The sequence below is a fragment of the Rattus norvegicus genome, chromosome 5 (assembly GCF_021556685.1).
Source record: "Rattus norvegicus strain SHRSP/BbbUtx chromosome 5, alternate assembly SHRSP_T2T, whole genome shotgun sequence".
Classification (NCBI taxonomy): Eukaryota; Metazoa; Chordata; class Mammalia; order Rodentia; family Muridae; genus Rattus; species Rattus norvegicus.
This window is the reverse complement of record NC_141538.1, coordinates 161,134,378-161,154,303: the sequence shown is the minus strand read 5'-3', so window position 1 is coordinate 161,154,303 and position 19,926 is coordinate 161,134,378. Positions and strand designations below refer to the sequence as shown.

General features: G+C 45.3%; 1 protein-coding gene across 1 annotated transcript in view; it reads left to right on the top strand.

The window, feature by feature from the left end:
* Kazn (kazrin, periplakin interacting protein) overlaps positions 1 to 19,926 on the top strand; it is a 988,882-nt gene that overhangs the window by 224,275 nt on the left and 744,681 nt on the right. Inside the window, exon 2 of the mRNA XM_087549465.1 lies at positions 17,565 to 17,722. Within this exon, the coding sequence (XP_087405591.1) occupies positions 17,565 to 17,722 (158 nt within the window). The remainder of the gene's footprint in view (positions 1 to 17,564; positions 17,723 to 19,926) is intronic.

Below are 19,926 nucleotides of genomic sequence, written 5' to 3'. Positions count from 1 at the left end.
GATTGTGGGCTTGTGTGGGTCCTCAGTTCAATTTCCTTGGTCAATGTGCCTGGTTTTATGCCAGTGCCATGCTGCTATTGTGACTATAGCTCTGTGAATATCAACATACAGGGGACATATCTCAACATAATAAAGGCCATATGCGGAAAACTCATAACCAACATTTCTCTAAACTGACAGAAACTCAAAGCATTTCTACTAAAATGAGGAACAATCCTGAGACTTCATTCAGAGCCTGACAGTTTGTTCGGTACCCTCATTTATTATATCTCTGTTCCCATGGAGGGCATATGCTTATCTTTTAAAAATACGTCTTAATTATGCGTGTGGGGTAGTGTGTGTGTGTGTGGTGTGTGTGTGTGTGTGTGTGTGTGTGTGTGTGTGTGTGTGTGTTCATACATGTGTAGGTACCTGAAAAAGCCAGAAGAGCGAATTGGATCCCTGGGAATACAGGCAGTTGTAGGGTACCTTCCGTGAGTGATTGGAACTAAATTCAGTTCTTCTGCAAGAAGAGCGAGTGTTCTTCCTCGCCCAGTCATCTCCCCAACTTCTGGATTATCTCTAGCAGATGGGTGGCTGTTCAGTTACCCCATGTTCATAAGCTGTGGCTTGTTTTCTTTTCCCTCTGAGTTCATTCTTTTTTGAAAGAGAAGATTATGTCTGATGATAAATAAAAGTCTACATCCCTCCCTGTTCTCTCAGTGGAAATAATTCCTTACTGATAAGAGGCCTTATCTCTGCGGCTCACTGGGATCTCAGTGGTTGGGTTATGAATGGTCCTTCAAGCCCACAAGTGCTGAAATCATGTCCCTGGTGGGTGGAACCATCCTTCTTTACTCTGGCAAAAGACCAAGAAAGCATAAGCAGAATTAAATGCTTCTTAAACATAAGTCTTCAGGAATGTAGTTATATAGAAGATGGTTTTTGTCAGGCTGTTGGCACCACATCAAAACTGAGGTTTTAAGAATGAAACTCCTTGCTGTATTTGTTATCTGTTACTAAGAAGGAAATTACACACCAGTGGAGAGGCTTGAAACAATAACGACTATAGCAAATCTCCATGACATAGTGTCTTAGGGCAGGAATTCTAGGGCTTACTTAACTGATCTGGTCCACTGTCTCATTAAAAGATGTAGTAATGATACTGCTGTTAGATGGTGTGTTCCCATGACCCTCGTGCTCATGCGTTCCCATGATCCTGTGCTCGTGTGTTCCCATGACCCCATGCTCATGTGCTCCCATGATCCTCTGCTCATCTGTTCCCACGATCCTCTGCTCAGGTGTTCCCATGACCCCATGCTCATGTGTTCCCATGATTCCATGCTCATGTGGTTGTCAGGCCTATGCTGACTTCAGTTCCTTGCCGTGTGAGCCTTTCCCCAGATCTCCAGTCCTTGGGACAGGGCTGACTTCCGGCTGAGAGAGCACTCAGAGATAAAGCTAGGTGGGGCATGGTGATGTCTGACTCACTTAGCAGTGCCTAACATGCCTAACATGTATATACACAGCCCAACACTCAATCCTCAGCACTGCAGAAGCCCTGTGGTCGTGCACACCTGTAATCCCAGCACAAAAGAGGTAGAGGCAGCAGGGAGACCAAGAGTTCAAAGTCGTCCTTAGGTTCAAAACAAGTTTGAATCTAAAGGAAGCTATAGAGAAACAGAGATACTTGGAGAAAGCAATAGTAGGAGGGAAAGAGCAGGGAGAAGGAGAGAAAGAGAATAACTCTGTAAGCCTGTGAGACTCTAACACCTTTGAACAGGTTACTCCTATCTGGGGCGGGAAAGGCTTACAGAGGTATGGTACTACCAGAAGGTAGTACTCAGTGAAATCTATTTTGGAATCTGGTTATCATAGTCTACCTTCTGCCCTCAAGGCTTTGAATGCGAATCATACTCCTTTACTGCCAAGAACTTCATACCCATCTATTCAATGTCATTCCAGTATCCCATTAGCATCATTGAAAGTCTTGAATCTTGTATAAAATGAGGTCCATAGAGGTTCATATACAGACACATTTGCACGTGCGTGCACACACACACACACACACACACACACACACACAAAACCAATATCCCTGGCTAAAAGTACTAAGGCTCTCAATCTAAATAGGAGAGAATTAAAGAGACATGTTATCAACCCCTGCAAGCAGAAGGGGATGTAGGGCAAATGCTAGAAGCATCCATTTGTAAGGAAGAATATTCAGAGTACATAGAAGTTAGTAGACCAGGTAAATTCCAAATCACCTCTACCACAGTTCAATGGTTCCTTAATTAGGAGTGAGAATAACTCCTTGTGAACTGGATTTATGTCTGAGCTCTTGGCTATGCCTTTAAAGTCACTCACTGTGCTTCCTATATAATGGTGTCTTGTGTTTGTAGCTGCCCAGTTTCCCTGGTCTGCCCTTGGCTTGGAGAGCTACAGGGATACAGAGACCAATTTTCCTCATGCTCTTTCCATTCCAACGTCTACTTAAAAACACGGTTTCCTTTTTGCCTGTCTGTATCCACTCATAGTCCAGAATTAATACCAAGAACGAATCAGGTGACACCTTCAACAGTTCAGTCATAAACTTCTCCAGATAGACCAGGGGAGTAGTAGATAGGTTTTTCTACACCTCACATGACTACAGACCATGATTCTTTGACCTCCTGCCACTACACAGCACTCATCCCTTTTCTCTACTTCCTTCCGGTGTCCACTAGCAGCCTCTGTGGGGACCATCAGGGCTTGTCAGATATTCTAGGACATTTTTCTACAAAGTCCTTTGGTTTCTGACACCTAGGTCTTTTGTCTGTGACCACCCAGTTGTCTCATAAGTGACTTCAAATCTAGTGACTTAAACCATGTGCCTCATCATCCCACCACCCTGCCAAATTTTGGAGTGGTCTGGTCTGCCCCAATCACGCAGGCCCAGGGTTTCTTAGGGAATGCTGACAAGCTGTCAGTATAGTCCCCCTTGCCCTTTAACTTGCCTGGAGCTGCTTCCAAAATGGCGCCTTCACAAGACACTAAGCGCATGGTCCATGTTGGTAGGAACATGCCGTGACCTGCCTGAGGGTCCCACGGCACACGCTTCTTGGAGAGAGAGAGTCAAGGGAAAGCACAGTGGGTTTTCCTCATCTAGCCCCAGGAGTAACGCTCTGTTATACCCAAAATTCCCCATTGGTGACACAAGTCATTATCATTCAGAGTGAGAGAGAATGGACCAAAACTGTGATACCAGGGAAACAAGAATCATCAGAAGCCATTTTCAAGTATGACCACAATGTTCACCTTTCTACGTCAGTGTGCTGACAATACAAAGTCTCAGATCCTCAGGGCTATGTACCAACACCCGTTTCTTACTAAAAATGACACATAATTGTATATATTCATATATTGCATATGTTAAATAATATAGACTACACATTGTATATAAAAACATGCATTTGGTTTCTTTGAGACAGAGTCTTACTGTGTTACTAAAGCAGGCTTTGAATCTTCTTGGCATGATCCTCCTGCCCCAGCCTCTTGGGTACCTGATTTAAAGGCCAGCCCTGTCATGCCTGACTAGCAGCCACTCCTTAACACCCCTCAGGGTGACATGAACAGTAACTATACCGAAAGGTAATCACTGCCATCTCTCGTTTGTTGGCTTGCTTGTTTACTTTCAGTCTCTAGTTTTCTAATTAACACATTTACACAGAAATCCCCCTAAGTTGCTTTTGGCCAGAGTGTTTTATTATAGCAACAGAAAGGAAACTAGAAACTTTTCCATGTTTCACGTGCATGTATGGGTACGTGTACGTTGGCATGTTAGTACACGTGTGTGAGCGTTTGGTGTGTGCTTGTGGAGGCCCATGGTTAATGTCGGGAGTCATTCTGGAGCACCATTCCTACTTATTTCTTGAGCCAAGATCTCTCAGTCAAACCCACAGCTCACTGATATGACTCGTCTCTCTAGCTTGCTCTGGGGAGTCTCGTCTCTTCCTTCTCAGGCCGGAATTCCATCTCCACTCAGCTTATACAGAGAGTTGAGGATCTTAGCGTTGCTCCTCACATTTGCATGGCAAATGCTTTCACCCGTGAACCGTCCTCCCAGCCCCTGTGGAATGAGTGCAGTCTACATGTGAAACAGACTTGAGCCGGGAGCCGGGAATGGAGTGCGATGGACCTGTGTGAGAGTCATTTACTCCTTTAAGAAGTGGCAACCATTTAGCCCATCTCTGCCTCAGTTGTCTCTTTTGTGTGCGTGGTTGTGATGTAGAGATTCAGAAAGGGCCGCCGCAGGGACTTGATCATTGTTCGGTCTGGAGGAAACCATGGTAGTAATAAGGAAACGTACCCTGAGCCTGGGAAGGCTGGAGGCATTGTTACTTCCCAGCATGTGATAGCACAGTTCTTTCTTCTGTCTTCATTTTGCAGGTGAGAGGCTGAAGCCCAAGGTCTGCTCCAGAGGCTGCTGGCCAGGGAACAGTGAGTCCTACTGAGCCCTTTATGTGTGTGCGCATGAGCAGGTGTTCACATTTATGGACACGGAGGTTGATAGCAGGTGTCTTCCGCAACTACTCTTCCCCTTAGGTTTTCTTTTTCTTGGATATTTTATGTATTTAAATTTCAAATGCCATCTCCTTTCCCTCCTCTCCCATCCCCCCTCCTCCTGCTTCTATGAGGATGCTCCCACTCCCACCCACCCACTCCCACCTCAGTGCCTGACCTTCCCCTACGATGGAGAAATGAGCCTTCCCAGGACCAAGGGTTTTTCTTCCTATTGATGCTGGACAATGCCATTCTCTGCTACATATGTGGCTGGAGCCATGGGTCCCACCATGTGTTCTCATTGTTGGTGATTTAGTCCCTGGGAGCTCTGGGTGGGGGGTCTGGTTGGTTGATATCGTTGTTCTTCCTATGGGGTTGCAAACCCCTTCAGCTCCTTCAGTCTTTTCTCTAACCCCTCCATTGGGGGTCCAGATTTTTAACCTAAAGGTTTTTTTTTAAGATAGAAAAATGTTGAGTGTGTGTGTGTGTGTGTGTGTGTGTGTGTGTGTGTGTGTGTGCATAAATGTATGTGCATGTATGTACAGAGGCCAGAAGAAGGTGTTAGATCCCCTGGAGCTAGAGTTATAAGCAGTTGTGAACCACCTGACTTGGCTTCTAGAAACGGAACTCAGATTCTCTGCAAGAGGAGTATGTCCTCTTAACCTCTGGGTCGTCTCTCCAGCCCCTCTCCACTTTACTTAAAAATAATAGAAATGAAACAAACAAACAAACAAACAAATAAACAAACAAACCAGGGTCTCTCACTGAATCTGAAACTCGTTGATTCTGGTAGCCTGGTTGGTTAGAAAGCCACAGAGATCGTTCTGTCTTCTAGGTTCTGAGGTTATACATGATTACTATGCCCCCCTTCTCTCTATAGATTCTGGGCAACCAAACTCAGGCACTCACGCTACTGAGTAATCTCCCCAGTGCCAAAGCCTGACTTCTAATCACCCTACCACCCCATGTAGGTGGCTACATACTTTCAGGCAGAGCCTTTTAAATACAAAACCTGAAATGAAAAGCCGCAAGGCACCAACTGCCTCATGCTGCCTATAAACCTATTGTCCATAAATAGAGCTTACTTGAGATTCAACGTGGTTTCCTTCTGACCTTTGAAACACATTGAAAGTTGCAATAAAACAAAATGATCTTAAAATATTAACAGACCAGAAGTAATTAAATGGCATAGTCAGTCATTAAAATTGGGAACAAGGCTTCCGTGGATAAACCCTTTCAGTTAGCCAAAAACAACAAGGTCTCTGGCTTGGCTAAGGCTCACAGGTCTACCACATCTTTACCAAGCTTGCAGCTCTCCTCCCTATCCCTAGAGGTTGGTGGGCCTGAAAAGTACCCCTGTTTAGAAAAGAAGAAAACCCCAACCAAATAAAAACTCCAACAAGAGAAACTGTAGAGCTTTGGTGGTGACACTCATACACACCCCTGCACTCAGTAAAAGCAGTTAGCATAGGCCCTCAGTAGACCTTAGAGCTTGGTGAGCCGGAGTATAGAGCTCAGGCAATTAAGAGGCTTGCAGCACATGCCTGGTGATTTGTGTTCAAATCCCCAACACCCATTTAAAACACTGAGGGTGGTGTCATGCAGGAGAGGACAGAGACAGGGGGATCTGTAGATCTGGCCAGATAGTCTACCAAAATCAATGAGCTCCAGGTTTAGTGAGAGTCCCTGTCTCAAAAGTTAAAGTGAAGAGTGATACTGGGGGACACCTTTACATCAACCTCTGGCCCCCACATGTAAGCCAACACATGCATTTTCATGAACATGTACACATGCACCCACCCCAGACATCAGATGAATGCAGCAGGTTCGCACAATCCTGAAACTCTATAAAGAGCCGGGACTTCAATGCTCCAGAGAAACCTGGTGTGAGTTCAGTAACAATCCACTGTTTGGCTGACCTCTGACCTTTGCCTGGCCTCTTATCTCTGGGGCTGCTCAATCAGGGGGAAGCAATTTTCGGAACAAGGAGGACAGCATTTCTCCAGACTCATGGCTGGAATGCTTGCCCTGAGATCACTCTTCATGCAGCCAGGTTTTACTCTGCCAAGGCTTGTGTTCCAGGGTTTGTGAGTCCCTGTTGAAATCAAGGAGGAGGGGCTCAGTCTTGGAGACTGTTCAATCCAAACACAGTCATTTTCATGGTGGGGAGGAGGGGCTCTCTGGGGGAAACAAAACGAGGGCAGGGAATTTGTAAGGATTCTTTCCACGGTGTTGATCGTTTAATGAGATAGGGCTCATGCACCCGTTTCCACATTAAATTCTTATAAAAGGATTGCGTCCCCCTTTTACGACGTCTGTCTTGGTGACGTGTGCACTTGTTAGTTCATCAGAGGAGAGACAGCTCTGAACTCATGTCTCCTGCCCCTAATTAGTTTTAAGTGGTTTTGACAGCCCAAGAATATTTGTCACGGCCCAAAACTTTTCACTGCGATGGTTAATCTTGGTTGTCAGCTTGACACATCTTGCCGAAGAGAGGGCCTCGCTGAGGAACTGCCTCCATCAGATTGGCATGTGGGCGTGTCCGCGGGGCACTTTCTTGATTGTTCATTGATATGGCAGGGCCCAGCTCACTGTAGGCAGAGATGTCCGTTGGTAGGCGGGCCTGGGTTGTTTAAGACAACAGTCTGAGCAAGTCAGGAAGCAATGCTCCCCCATGGCCTCTTCAGGTCCTGTCTTGAGGTTCTACCCTGATTTCCCTTTATGATGGACTTGGCCAAGTTCTCTAGGACCCTGGGTTGCCCCTGTTTCTCAAGGGAACCGGGTCCTCTGGCCACAGTGTGCTCAAGTCAGATATGGATGACAGGACAGCCTTTTGCACCTGATAGCCTTTCTAGCTCTTCTGTTCCAGTGTGACGTCTGCCCCCACCCCACTCTTGCTATTAAGCTCCCAAACCACAAGGATCTATTTAAAAATACAATTCTATACCAAAGCCTGGCCTCTTCTCCTTGACGTGAACAAATGACTGGGAGCCTCCTGTCCCAATTCACCAGCATCTCTGGGAGGTTCCAAATCTCATTTGCATGTGGATTTTGCCCTTGAGCTCCATAAGGCTGCTAAATTATCAATAGCCTATTTCCTTTATGGGTTGTAGTTTTGCAACACCCTTACACCCACCCCGTGATGTCCTCTGACGGTTCCTTCTGAAAAGAAAAGAACTACCTGTTCTCACCAGAGCTCTCTGCTCGGGATGGTCCCTCTCTCCTGCCTCTTGTTCGAAGTAAGCACTGTCTGCCCCAGCTGGTTTGAATCCTTGCCTCTCATGGTGATGTCTCTGCTCAGTACTTTGGTAGGGACCTGGCACTAGGATAGTTAGTGTCCCACACAGTAAAACTCTGTAGCCACCACACAATATCTGCAGACATGACTCATGACCTTGAGGCTTTTCTAGAAGATGCATGGATAGGTTCAAAGAATGGGAGGTAAACAAAAGAAGCAAAAATAGAGTGTAGCATCCTCCTCCATGACTTTAATGTGAGATGATGTGGGCAAGGGAGTTGGAGCTGCGCCACTGACTGCCTGTGTCCTGGGATGACTTATTTCTCCTCCTCTGTGGCGTGCAAGCGATTGGCCCACCATTGTCAGGTTTGTAAGGAGCGTCCTCATAACTTTAACTTCTCAAAGCTTATTTAATCGTGGTTCTCAAATGCTTTAACCTCCCTTTTAGCTAACCATCCATCGGAGGTAATGGAAAAAGAAAGGATATGAGGGGAAGTGGACCTCTTTAGAAAGGTTCTTTGGAGTAACTCCCACCTGTGTTGTCTGGAAATGGGCAGTTCAGTCCACAGGTTAGCAGACAGGGGCAGCTCGATCCACTCGCAAACACTTCATGGATACACCAGTTCGGTAGAGTTGGGATGGCAGACATGAATCAGCAGCCATGGCATGAACTGGCAGAGACAGCCAGGTCTCAATGTCAGCTTGAGTCAGCAGAAGGATCAGGCTCAACAAAAATGCCAGGAAAAGTCCTCAGCTATGCCTCTCTCAGGGAAGCGAAGATCAGCAAAGGTGAGAGACCAACAAGCATTTAGCTATGCAAGAAAGCCAAGCTCTGCCTCCTCCCTATCTGTTTGAGTCCTTTCTATACTAACTCCAAACCATAATGTGTCCTCCACTGGTCTTGTCTCAGCACATGTCTTACCTCAGCGTGTGTGTCTGTCTTAGCTGATGTCACTCTGCCAATCAGCCTGAATCCATAGAAAAAGCCTTGGCACACCACCAGAAGTTTTTCAGTGGGTTTCTCTCTATGGTGTCTCAACAAATGTAGCTCTCCTTTCGAGTAACACAGACTACCCTAGCTTTGTCTACACTGGCTCTGGGGGCTGAACTGGTGGCAAGGCAAGCATAAGCACTTTACTGAACATGCTGTCTTCCCATTCTGGAAGTAGACTTTCAGTCCAGCAGGAAGAGTCAGAGGACAGCAGAGCCCTTCACAGCTGTGTGATTGATTCTGTGGCTGTGGCCAAATTCTACCATCCATCAAACCTCTTCAATGAGAGGGAGCCAATGGGACCCAAGCATGGTCGGCTGTGTGAGGATGAGCTGTGTCAACGGTCAAGGGGCTCGGTGCGATGCTTGGCATTCAGAAAGTGCTTAGCATAGAGCGGCTGCCACTGCTGATAGTAGAAATACTAACTTCACTGAATGAGGGATGGGAGACCTCACTAGAGCACATGGAATACCGCAGGAACATTCTGGAAGCCTGGAGAAAGGCAAGGCAGGTGGACCAGTAGCAAGAATGAGATGTCTGCCATGAGACTTCTATATTGCTCCCACACTTAGCATGCTGGAAAAGCACTACATGTCCAAAAGAACATGATTTGGGGTTTTGATCTTTTCCAGGGTCGATATCTCTGGCGGTCAGTAAGTATGTTACCAAGAAAGGGACATCAGGATACTACATGGATAAATATGAAGTCAGGTGGAGTAGCTGTAATTGATGCATTTTCCACTTATGATGAACCTGTTAAGCTGTAACCCCATTATAAGTTGTGAAGCACATATATAAAGTAGGGTTCTCTGGGCACACAAGCCAAATCTAGCTTAAGATCAGTGAGTAAGCTGGGTGGTTGTACGTGATGGGGAGGTAGATCAATTGGTAAAATGCTGAGGTTCAGTCCTTAGAACCCATATCCAAAGCCAGGTGTGGTGGCATGCACTTGTAATCCTAGAGCCAGGGAGACAGAGACAAGAGCATCCTGAAGTTGATTGCCCAGGCAATCTAGTCCAATCAAAAAAACCTCGGGTCAGTGAGTGACCCTTCAAAAACAAGGTGGTTGGCTCCTGAGGAATGGCACTGGAGGTTGACTGCAACCTCCTGAGGCATGTGCACACATATGAACCCACACATACACACACACACACACACACACACACACACACACACACACACACACACACCAATAGAGTCCATCACTAAAGGCATCACTAGAGGCAGCTTGATCTTAAGATGCATGAAACTGAGGATAGGGAAGGGGGGGGCCTAGTCTGAGTCCACAATATCCTCTCCATTTCTCTTTCTTTCTGACCCTGCCTTTGTCTCTTTCTCTCCCTGGCTGCCTTTCCCTATGCAGAACACACCCTAGAATGGCATTAGCAACCAGAGTTCTCTGCACTCGATGTAATCTTCTGATGTCTCAGGCCCTGTGGTGGACCACTAAGGTGGTCTGGGATAAGTGGAATGAGTTGGTCAGGGACCATGATGGGCTGGTAGCCACAGGGCCATAAGAATAGGCATGCCGGCCCCACAGGTGTTAATTCATAATAGATTCTGATGGTCATACATGGACTTGGCTGCCCAGGGGCTCATGGGAACTAGGCAATGGCCACTGTAACCACATTGGTAAGTATTGTCACAGAGAAGCTCTGGGCCAGGCCCTACTGTAAGTTGCACTAAGTTGCATTAATTACTCTAATATGCATGATCATGACATCATCATGGCTTTATCTCCAAGGGACAGGTGAGAAAAGTCATCCTCAGATAGGTCAATGCCCAGACCAGCATACAGAGGCAAGTTTAGAACTCAGAATGTCTGACTCCAAGGTTCAGGCTTCCAGGCCTCCTTCAGAGATGCAGTCTTCCATGGATGATGAAAGACAGGGTCTCCCTTTAGGTTCCTTCTGACCTCAGGGTGGCTTCCCAAGACTGAGGCTATCTTTAGCCTCCATTGTGCAGATCTGAGCCTCAAGTCAGCACACACTCTGCTCCTGCCTTTGTAATTCCTTTCACTCAGAGCCTGCTTCTGCTACTTGGCCGCCAACTGCAGGAACCACAGCCACAGAAAGCGGCCATTTTCACAGCTAAACTAACTCTCTGGCAGATCTGCTCATTTGAAGAAAAGGTGTGGTAACCATGCTGGGTATGTGTGCATGCATGTGTGCATGCATGCGTGCATGTGTGCGCCCGCATGCATGAATGTCATGGGGCACACCTAGAAGTCAGAAGACAGCTTACAAGAAAGAGTCAATTCTCTCCTCCCACCATTCGGGTGCTCTAGTTAAACTCAGGTCCTTGCACCACTTCACAATAAGAGAAATCCTGGTTATAAATGCTGCAGTGTACTCTTTATCTGACCTTGATCTTGCAATCCTCCTGCCTCACAAGGTTTTTTTCAAACTGCAGTAGGATGCACGTAGACAAATTTCTTCTTTTAACCAAGTGAAGTCCATAGTTCAGCAGTGTTTAGCTCATGCACTGTGCATATCCATTGCCACAATTCTTTCCTGAATATTTTTATCATCCCCAAAGGAGACCCTTTACTTGAGTACTAAACAGTTGTTCTCATTCTCCTGGTCGGACGTCCTGAAATCTGTCTTTTGGTTTCACTGTTTGTCCACCATGGACAGTTCCTGTACATAGGATCTTTTTTTTTTTGCAGGTGGTGGTGGTGGTAGAGGGGGCAGTTGGCCTCTTTCACTAAGCTTAACGTTTCCAACTTCATTCATGTGGTGGCATATTATCAGTAGTTTATTCCTTTTTTATGAGTGAATAATGCTCCTCTGAATAGATATACCATATTGTGTTTACCCATCCACAAACTCATGGGCAATGAATGAATAGCTTCCAGATTTGGCTATGTGAACCAGTGCAATTCAAGTGCACAAGCGTTTGTTCAAATACCCTTCTCCAGTTCCTTCAATTACATACCTAAGAGTACATTGCCCATTGATACAGAAATCCTATATTTATGCGTTGATCCACCATCAGACTGCAGCAACATAATATGAAGGCTCTGACCTCTCTGCATCTTTATCTCTAGCAGGATGAGTTTTATTACAGCTGCAGGAAGGGGAAAAAAAAGGTCTGAATTATGTAGGCTCCATTTATTTAATGGGATTCCATTAAAACAAGAACTAGGAATGGATGGTCATTTTCATCCAAAATACATCATAGCTTCTGAGATTTGTGAAAAGCAAAGATTGTTTAACACACGGGGATAAATTTGGTGATTAGGTTGTATCTATGGACCGTATAAATAACAAGATCATAAAGTCCACGGAGTTGCTGGTGTCTCTGCCCCGTGATATGATTCATCAGGCATATTTTCCTGTAAAAGTAGTACAATAGCCCATCTCAATGGCATCTGGACTCATCTGCATAAAATGAGCATTTGAGGTCATATCATTATTACATCATATTCCGTGCTCCATCTGACCTATAAAAGCAGAAATGGGGTGATTCTGAACACATTTTATGCCTCTCTTCTATTTTTTAAAATAACGCATAATGTTGAGACTTGGCAACTTTTCCCCTTCTCCCAAACCATGAAAGTTCCATGATTTCGGGAGCCTAAAAAGAAGCTCACTAATGTTTAGGAAGATTCAAACCACACTTCAGATAAGTAACCTGCTTAAGAAGTATGTTTCTGCAGATTTGTGGACGAATGTAACACACAATGGATTGAAGGTCATTACGTATTCAATACAACCAACCAAGTAAACTGGGTTTTATGATCTCGTTTCCTAACCTCAGGTAGGGAGGAATCGTGTCTGTGGCTCTCCAGCCTCTAATCCATCATGTGCTCTAAGAACAGCTTTATTTAGTTGAGAGTTTTATAGGGCAAATGGGGAACAATGTGTACAACTTCCCAAATCTGTGATGACAAGGGAAGAGTAGGGGCAGAGTGGAGTGCCGAGACCTTTCTTTTTCATGCCTTTATTTGTTTTTATGTGCAGTGATTAACACCAGGGACATAGTGTGGTGATTTAAATGAGAATGGCCTCCACAGACTCATATATTTGGGTGCTTGTCTCACAGTTTGTGGAACTGTTTGGGAAGGATTGGGAGTGTGGCCTTGTTGGATGTGTCTTAGAGGTTTCAAAAAGCCCATGGCATTCCCGGTGAGCTTGATGTCTGGCTTCATGATGATGGATCAAGACGTGAACTCTATGCTAATGCTCTAGCTCCATGCCTGCCTGCCTGCGGTCATGCTTCTTGCCACGATGGTCATGGAATCTAGGTCTCTGGAACTGTGTGATTCCCAAGCTCAATGGTTTCTTTTGTAAGTTGTCTTGGTCATGGATTTCCCATGGCAATAGAAAAGTAACTAAGACACATGGTAATGAACTGAGAAAGCATTACTACTGTCCCCATGTATCTGACAGCTTCTGATGTGTTTCATGAGTTGTCATGGCTGTATTTTCTAGAGTTACCTGTTGTTACATAACAGAGAACCTCCGAAGTAAGCTATATAAATTACTATGTAGTTATGAGTACTCTCGGTTTTCTGAGCTATAGATTGGGGTGTGGAGAGAGGTCCAGTCCAGTTCTGCTTTTCCAGGTCTGGGCTGCATCTTGGATGACTTGGATGAGGCAGGTGGATGAAACCTTTCAGGATTCCTCATCTCTATGCTGTGTCTTCTGTCATCAGAATGTCTAAGATGTTGGTTTTCTTAGATATATTTTTCCTCCTTGATATGTATGAGTCCCTGTGTGACCTTATACCACATGTGTATCCTACTTGTAGAGGCCTGAAGAGAGCAACTCCTGGAGCTGGAGTTACAGTTTTGAGCAGTTAGATGTGGGTGCTGGGAGCTAAATTTGGGTCCTCTGCAAGATCAGCAAGTTCTCTTAATCACTGAGATTTTTCTAGTCCTATCGGATAGTTTTCTACTTACTGTTCTGGCACCTGGGATGGATGAATGGGTAGATGGCCTGATCAGTATATAGATGGTGGGTAAATGGATGAATGGATAAGTGGGTAGATAGATGAATGGATAGGTGGGTGAATGGATAAATGGATAGGTTGATAGATGGATGAGTGGGTATGTGAATAGATGGGTGGGTGGATGATAGGTAAGTAGATGGATGACTGGACAGGTGGGTGGACGGATGAATGTACAGGAGGGTAGATGGATGGATAGGTGGATAGGTGGATGGATGAATGGATAGATGGGTAGGTAGATGGATGGGGTGCATGGATGATAGACAGATAGATGGATAGGTGAGGGGGTGAATGGATAGATGGGTAGATAGACAGCTTCAGCAATCTGTGCATGCATGTTCTCTTGGAGACCTATGCTCTCTGGTTGCCCAGGGGTCACGTTAGTTACCTGTTGATATGACAAAGTACCTGGCAAAATCAGCACGAAGGAGGCATATACACTGGCTCCCAGTGTAAGTCTACCGTGGCGGGGAAGACACAGCAGCGAGAGCTTGAGATGGATGCTCACACGGCATCTACAGCCAGGGGGCAGAGAGCGATGAACAGTGGTGCTCAGCTCATGCTTACCATTTTACCTAATCCAGGACCCCAGCTCCTGGCATGGAACCACCCATGTTTAGGGAGGGCTTTCCCACCTTGATTAACCCAGGATAGAGCCTCCCTCACAGAGGTGTCAAGAGGTCTCCTAGATGATTCTAGATCCCAGCAACTTGACAGTATCATCCATGACAAGTCACTTCCATGGCAGCTGGCTTCACACAGAGTGAACATGCCCAGACTCCAACCCTTTTTATGAGCTGGATACAGGAATCATAGAGAGAGTTCCATCACTGGGGCTGTCATTCACAGGAAAGGGGTGTCTACTGTACAACTCAGAAGAATGCACATGTTCTAAAAAACGTTTTAAACTATATTTATTGTGTGTATGTGGGGGAGAGGTGCACGTCAACTGAAGGTAAACAACAGGACTCACTCAGACTCCCTGTCCTTTCCAGGACCACAGACCCCTGCTGTCTGTAAACACATCAGGTTTCTTAGCTGTTGCAGCAAGAGAGCATTCATTCAGTGTCTCTCGCTGCCTTTGGCTGGAAGCCCTGTCTCCCAAGCTCTGCTGCTGTGTGTTAGAGTTTACTGATGATTTCCTAGACCGTCTCAGGATTCTGTTCATGTGACAGCTTACTGAGAATGCCTAGAAGCTGTTCTTTCTTGATGTAAAAAGTATAGATTTATCCAAAAAATTATGGACAATTCTATAAGGAAAGGGATTGATTTTAAGGAGACGAATGCAATAATGTTTACTGAGCTCTGATATTCCACGTGTAGATAGAGTAGAAAAGAGATTAAAAATTACCTCTGGGGGCTGGGGAGTGGATGGCTCAGCGCATGTGTTTGGCAGGCAAACTTGAGGACATGAAGCCAGGTCCCCAGCACCCACGTACAAAACCACCAGGCATGTGTGACATGTGCTTGTAATTGTAGCACTTGGGAGGGGAGACAGAGAGATCCTTGGAGCCTGATGGCCAGCTGGTCTTGCTGCATTGATGAAACCTAAATTCAGTGAGAGACCTTGTTCTTAAGAAAGGGAAGATGGAGAAACATAGGACAATATCAAATATTAAACTCCAGACTACACACTCATTCACATAGATGTATACACTAATGTATACATTCAAACATGCATATACTCAAACATGCACACACTCACACATGCATACACTCATACATGCACACACTCACACATGCATATACTCATACATGCACACACTCACACATGCATACACTCATACATGCACACACTCACACATGCATATACTCATACGTGCACACACTCACACATGCATACACTCATACATGCACACACTCACACATGCATACACTCATACGTGCACACACTCACACATGCATACACTCATACATGCACACACTCACACATGCATATACTCATACATGCACAACTCACACATGCATACACTCATACATGTACACACTCACACATGCATACACTCACACATGCACACACTCGCACGTGCATACACTCATACATGCACACACTTACACATGCATACACTCATACATGCACACACTCGCACATGCATACACTCATACATGTACACACTCGCACATGCATACACTCATACATGCACACACTCACACATGCATATCTCACACATGCATACACTCACACATGCATACACTCATACATGCACAACTCACACATGCATACACTCATACATGCACACACTCGCACATGCATACACTCACACATGCATACACTCATACATGCACACACTCACACATGCATATACTCACACATGCATACACTTACACATGCATACACTCATACATGCACAACTCACACATGCATATACTCATACATGCACACACTCACACATGCATACACTCATACATGCACACACTCACACATGCACACACACTTGCACACACTCACATAGACTTACACACTCACACCTGCATACACTTACACATGCATACATTCACACTTACACACACTCCCACATGCATACACACACAAGATACTCACTCACACATACATAAACTCAGACACATATCTACATATACATGCAAACACATGAACTCACACCCACTCACACACCCTTCTTCTCTTACGAAGTGCATCAGAGAGAAAGAGACAGCCAGAACAATAAAGTCAAATCTTTATTGTAATATGTCAGGTGACATCTGGTGTGGGATGACAGAGAAATAACAGTCCTTCCAGACTATTCATGGCACTGGTTAGAAAACACGGCCACTGCCCCCTTCTTAAACTTCGGTGTCAGAAGCCATCCATTGGAGTGAAAATAGGCATCTGCATTACCATAAGTGTAGATTTAGGGTAGGGCCACACCCAGGTGCCCCCTGATCTCTGGTTTGTAAATACTGATCACAGACATACATCTACAGTTCATAACTAACTCTATCCTGTTATGCTTTCCCAGGACAACTGGGTGCTCCATGAATTAGGTTCCACATCTGGTGTTTTGCTGGTGAACGTGTCCTTAAAAACTCTATAGACGTGGGGTTATGTATTTGGATGGTGGTACCCAGACACAGTCCGGCTGTTAAATTGCTTGTTGAAGAAATTCAGGTTCTCGGCACTTACCTGGTTGATCTCTCGGGTGTACACCTTGCTTTTCCATTGAAAATGGTGAGTCCGTTTCTCACTGAAAGTTACCAGTTGTGGCACTGGGGAAATAGCTCAGTCAGTAAAGTGTTTGCATTGCAACTATGAGGACCCATGTTTAATCCCCAGAACTCTTATGTCTTAGGTTTCTTTCTGTGGCTATGATGAAATACCCGGGCAGAAAGCAACTTCAGGGAGAAGGGAGTTGATCCCAGTTTAGAATTCCAGTTACAGTCCATCATTGTGGGGGAAGTCAAGGCAGGAACTTCAAATAGTTCTATCATATCCATAGTCATGAACAGAGAGAAATGAACACATGTATGCTCAGTTGCTTGGTCATACTCTCACACAGTTCAGGACTTCCTGCCCAGGGAACGGTTTCACCCATGGTGAGATGGGTCTACTCCCACCAATTAACTTAAGACGGCCTCCCATAGACCAATCCAATAGACTCTTTGCTGAGACTCTCTTCCTAGGTGATTCTAGGTTATGTCAAGTTGGAAATTAAAGCTTACAGTCACACCAAGTTGAAAATAAAACGAACCCTGGATTTGGTGGTGTGCCCATGTAATCTGTGCACTGAGTAGCGGGAAACACTAGGATGTATGTGTGTGTATGCATGTGGGCAGGCACACACACATACACACACACATACAAGCACACACATGCACAAGAGTTAGCAGTATCATTTTATATTTCCTTCTTTGTCTTTTCACAGCCGTGCAGTCATTGCACACCCTAAATGACCAGATTTCCCATTTCATTGTCACCAAGTCGAAGGCACTGGAGGAAGACGATGACCCCTTTCTACCCACGGAGAAAGAGACACTGAAGAACTCGATGATACTGATGAGACATCTCTTAATGGATGCCCAGGTACAAAGATCAGTGGTGGGTGGTCCAGGGATGTCTGATATTTTGTCATTATGACAAGGCAGTGTCACCTAAAAGGCTCACACTCGAGAACTGCACAGCCGAGTTACCAAAAGCAACGAAAATAATACAAGAGCTCTCTGATGCGAGCTTATGATTTTATGGTGGGTCTCGTTCATGGCTACCGTTGGACACAGGTTGGACAGGTCTTTAATGGATTTGGGATTGTATTTGGGCTTTCTTTCAATACTTTGTATCAGGGGTTGGGGGAAGGATAAGCTATCTAAGGATGTTCAACTATCAAACCAACCACCCTTGCCAGAAACAACCATAAGAGACGCTCCCATATAGTAAGAACTGGGCTTTTCATTAGGTTTTACTGTTTCTTGTTTGTTTGTTTGTTTGTTTGTTTGTTTGTTTAAAAAGACAGAGTAATGGAGTTTAAAAGTAGTGTATTTATTGTCTTTTTTTTTTTTTTGGTTCTTTTTTTCGGAGCTGGGGACCGAACCCAGGGCCCTGCGCTTCCTAGGTAAGCGCTCTACCACTGAGCTAAATCCCCAGCCCCATTTATTGTCTTTGAGAACGGGGAGCACAGCTCCCATTAGTCCCAGGAAAGAGAAAGACTACATTTCCATACAAACTTGGCAGGCACCAAAACTGGCAAAGGTGTTGGTGTGGAGCGAAGCCTGGTCCAAAACCGCATTTGTGAGAAGCTGGTAAGTGTTTAGGGGTGTCTGAGGTGCCCTCTAGTCACTGAATCTGCATTTTAAAACAATGCCAGCAATGGATACGCTGCTGGGGGTTTGCCTATTGCTTGCTATTGTTGAGATGTTGTTTCTCGAGGTTTCTCCTCACAGGCTGTTTTATTGAAATACTTTAAAGTAATCTTTCTTCTCCTTCTGGCTTTGTTAGTGGGTCTCTCCAGATATGTTGATGGGCAAACACCAGGTGTTTTAAAAGCCGGATGGCATTTCTCTTTGGTTAAAGCAAACTGCTCTAGCATTTATTGTCATTTCTGTCTCTTGGGGATCTGGGAGTATTTTTAGGAAATCATCTCCGGTTTGGGGTATTCTGTATGAGGTGTCCCTGGAGTTTTTCCCCCTAAGCTTGCTCTCTGTTGAACAACTGAGGTCAGGATGGTCTGCTGTTCCCTGCCTTCTGTTCTGGGTGGGAGAGCTTTGCACTGTGGGCTCTCTCTCTCTGTGTCTGTCTGTCTGTCTGTCTGTCTGTCTGTCTGTCTCTCTCTCTCTCTCTCTCTCTCGTTTCTGTTGGGATGTTGTTTTGTGTTTTATTTTCTTTGATCAATCTGGAAATCTGGGCTTCATCTCACCAGAACTGTAGCCGGCAGCCGCCTGTCCACATTCCTCACCTGTCAATGTCTGAAGCTGCCCCGTGGGATCCGTGGGATCCGAGCGCCTCCAATTGAGGTGCCCCAAATTATGCAAAGCCATTCATTTGCACACTTATTCTCCCAGCCCCTCTTTTTTTTAAAGCAAGCAGCCATTCAGCCTCTCCTTCCTCCCTAAGCCTGTCTGGGGGAGAAGAGAAAGCTTCTAAAACCACAACAGCCAATTTTAAGACTTGGGGGAAGAAAAAGGGAAAATTTAGAGCAATTTACTGAATAAAGAAAGCAAATTGTTCCTGAAAGCATAGCTTTGCTCAATGCCTGGACCCAATCCGATAGCTGACATCGCAGCCCAGGGAACTGTCTAAATGAATCCCCAAGGAGGATGTGTACGTTCTAGTTTTTGAAATCTCAGAGAATAAAAGCCTCTTCATTTCTCCTTCTCGTCTGAATTTACCGATGCAGAGAACCGAACTTTAAAAGACCTTTAATGTCTGAGGGAAAACAGGCCCCATAATTGAGGGGCATGGAGGAGTGAGTCCACAATGGAGGGGTAGCTAGAGTTTATAACAACTCGACTATTATTATTACTAATATTATTAATAATATTATTATTAATATTATTATTGTTTTGGTGTTTTCGAGGCAGGATCTCACTAGGTAGTGTTGACATTGTTTCTAGGCCCCACCTCACAGTTACCTGGCAACAGCCAGGTATGCCTGACTCACTCTAAAAGGAGCTGCTTGCCCCCTCCTCACCCTCTTTCTCTTCTCTTGCTCTCTCTCTCTTTTCCCCCTCTGTCCCTTCTCTCCTCATGTCCTTCCCCTCCCCCTCCATGTGTCAAAAAAGCCCCCCCTCTGC